This window comes from Mizuhopecten yessoensis, unplaced genomic scaffold, assembly GCF_002113885.1.
Source record: "Mizuhopecten yessoensis strain PY_sf001 unplaced genomic scaffold, ASM211388v2 scaffold4839, whole genome shotgun sequence".
Lineage (NCBI taxonomy): Eukaryota > Metazoa > Mollusca > Bivalvia > Pectinida > Pectinidae > Mizuhopecten > Mizuhopecten yessoensis.
Genome location: NW_018405747.1, coordinates 536,651 through 539,910, shown reverse-complemented (window position 1 = coordinate 539,910; position 3,260 = coordinate 536,651). Strand labels below are relative to the sequence as shown.

The 3,260-nt window shown below is 38.2% G+C and overlaps 1 protein-coding gene across 2 annotated transcripts in view; it reads right to left on the bottom strand.

Moving 5' to 3' along the window:
- Positions 1-3,260, bottom strand: part of LOC110449907 (cytochrome P450 27C1-like) — a 29,684-nt gene that overhangs the window by 11,182 nt on the left and 15,242 nt on the right. For both annotated transcript variants that reach the window (XM_021497063.1, XM_021497064.1), the window contains exons 5-7: positions 2,437-2,629; positions 1,772-1,940; positions 1,040-1,206 (exon numbers count right to left, since the gene is read on the bottom strand). In XM_021497063.1, the coding sequence (XP_021352738.1) occupies positions 1,040-1,206; positions 1,772-1,940; positions 2,437-2,629 (529 nt within the window). The remainder of the gene's footprint in view (positions 1-1,039; positions 1,207-1,771; positions 1,941-2,436; positions 2,630-3,260) is intronic.

The following is a 3,260-nucleotide window of genomic DNA, read 5'->3' as shown; positions in this document are numbered from 1 at the left end:
TTTTTTAATACAATTGACCCCTGTGACCTTGAATATAATTGAAGGTCATTCATTTGAACAAACTTGGTAGCCCTTCACCCAAGCATGCTACTGGCCAAATATCAACTCCCTGGGCATTTTGGTTATTGAGAAGAAGATGTTTAAAGTTTTTGACATATTTGACCCCTGTGACCTTGAAAATAGGTGAAGGTCATTATTTTTAACAAACTTCGTAGCCCTTCATCCAAGTTTGCTTCTGGCCAAATATCGACACCCTAGGCCTTTCGGTTATTAAGAAGAAGGCGTTTAAAGTAAAATATTGACGCCGGACGGACGGATGGACGGACGCCGCGCCATGGCATAAGCTCACTTGGCACTTCGTGCCAGGTGAGCTAAAAATGATTCACACAGCTGGCCTACATAACATACCCAAGTATCATGACTCTAGATCAAACGGTTCGTAGCATATTGTTGTTTGAAGTTTTTAACATATTTGACCCCTGTGACCTTGAAAATATGTGAAGGTCATTATTTTTAACAAACTTCGTAGCCCTTCATCCAAGTTTGCTTCTGGCCATATATCGACACCCTAGGCCTTTCGGTTATTAAGAAGAAGTCGTTTAAAGTAAAATATTGACGCCGGACGGACGGATGGACGGACGCCGCGCCATGGCATAAGCTCACTTGGCACTTCGTGCCAGGTGAGCTAAAAATGATTCACACAGCTGGTCTACATAACATACCCAAGTATTATGACTCTAGATCAAACGGTTCGTAGGATATTGTTGTTTGAAGTTTTTAACATATTTGACCCCTGTGACCTTGAAAGAAGGTCAAGGTCATTTTAATGAGGAAAATTTATAGCACTTCATCCCATCTACCTACTGGTCAGATGTCGTGACCCTAGGTCCTCCAGTTCTGAAGAAACCGCAGTACGGCAAGAGCTCACATAGCCCTTCAGGCCAGGTGAGCTAAAAATACAACCTCATATTACATCATATGTGTTAACATCTTAATGTATATATTCCAAAATACATTGAAAACTGTTTATTTCACTGACCGGAAGGACTCCTTCAGGCATGCCTTGAGGTAGGGCATTTTGTTTATGGTGTCCTCTTGGATTTCCCCCATCTTTGGCACATGTTCTACGAGATCTTTGAACAGGCGATCCTGTTTGTCTTGGTTTTTGGCCAGATGGAACAGAAGGAACGTCATGGTGTTGGCCGTCTACACAATAGCCATGGTAAACTAATGATGTTATAATGGTGACAGGAATGTTTTACACATATAGGAATGTCACAGTGTTGGCCGTCTACACAATAGCCATAGTAAACTAATGATGTTATAATGGTGACAGGTACGTTTTACTCATATAGGAATGTCACAGTGTTGGCCGTCTACATAATACCGTCTACATAATACCGTTAGTAAACTGATGTTGTTATAATGGTGACAGGAACGTTTTACACATATAAAACTATAAATCTCACCAATAATAACAGTTACCGGTAAACAAAACAACAGATCCCGTAAAATTATGACGCACAAACAAAACTATAGATCTCAAAGATAATAATGAACATACAAAAATATAGGTATTTTTGTCTATTTTGTGATATTTATTTTAATGTTAATATCTTGAAAAGAGGGCAGACTGGCTTGAAAATTTGACAAATTCCCGTCTGGACTGCCATTTTCATCCTTATAAAAGTAGTATATATCCTTCGTATTTTTATCAAAGTAAAATGATAAAAACAAACAAAAATTATAAAAATTATAATTTTGGACTTACAGAATCAATTCCGCCAATGAAAACATCCGTAATTGTACGACGAACTTGTTGGGTAGTTAGCCCAGGAGTTGACAGGAGATCAGATAAGAGGTTTCTTTCATACTCGGCGTTGTCATCGGAAGCTCGTTGAATGTCCTTTAATGTCCTGTTAATATGCTTATCTGCCGTGCTGGTCAAATATTTAAAGCTATAATTACCGTTTATTTCATTTAAACAAATTTTATTGAATCATTAAACATTTTCATAACATACATGTATATGCATTAACCCTTTCAAAACTGTAGACCAAAATGGACCCATCCATATCAATGCATGGTAGAGTCTACTAAAGTTACATAGGGGTGAAAGGGTTAAGAGGATAGGAAAACCGGATTTGAGATTTTATATCTCTCCTAAAGTGACAATAGTATGTCGTGCCTTTAAATGTCCCCGTCTTCTTTTTCTGGGTTTATGATATATAGTTGGTTTATACAATCAAAGAGTTCAGTATTTCAGGTATCTCAAATGATTGAGGTCATACATGAACATATATCATACGAAGCTACAATCGATACATTGGATGAGATAATCAATACAACAGGGCATGCTTTGATGTCAGTAAAAGTTGTATATATTCCATGTCCCCCTCTACAATAGTTTAATTAGAATGATTCAGAAGGTAGTACCTGTAGAGGTAGTCTGCAGCCTCCTCGAACTTCAGATAGTATTTTGTCTTGTAAAACATGTATGACGGAATGGCTTTGTAGAAATGGTTACCAAGGCGGTCCAGATAGTCCTTTGTGTATTCCATCAGAGGTGTGACAGTGTTGTCAGGGGTGATGCAGCCCAGGCGGGTGTTAAAACACAACATCCCCACACCTACAATGTATTACTGTATAAAACACAACGTCCCCGCACCTACAATGTATAACTGTATCAAAAACAACATCCCCACACCTACAATGGATTAACTGTATAAAACACAACGTCCCCACACCTACAATGTATAACATAAAACACAACATCCCCACAGCTACAATGTATTCGTGTATAAAACACAACATCCCCTCACCTACAATGTATAACTGTTAAAACCCAACATCCCCGCACCTACAATGTATTACTGTAAAAAACACAACATCCCCACACCTACCATGTATAACTGTATAAAACACAACATCCACACACCTGCAATGTATTACTGTATAAAACACAACGTCCCCGCACCTACAATGTATAACTTTTAAAACACAACATCCCCGCACCTACAATGTATTACTGTATAAAACACAACATCCCCACACCTACATTTATAACTGTATAAAACGAAACATCCCCACACCTACAATGTATTAACTGTATAAAACACAACATCCCCACACCTACAATGTATAACTGTATAAAACACAACATCCCCACACCTACAATGTATAACTGTATAAAACACAACATCCCCACACCTACAATGTATAACTGTATAAAACACAACATCCCCACACCTACAATGTAT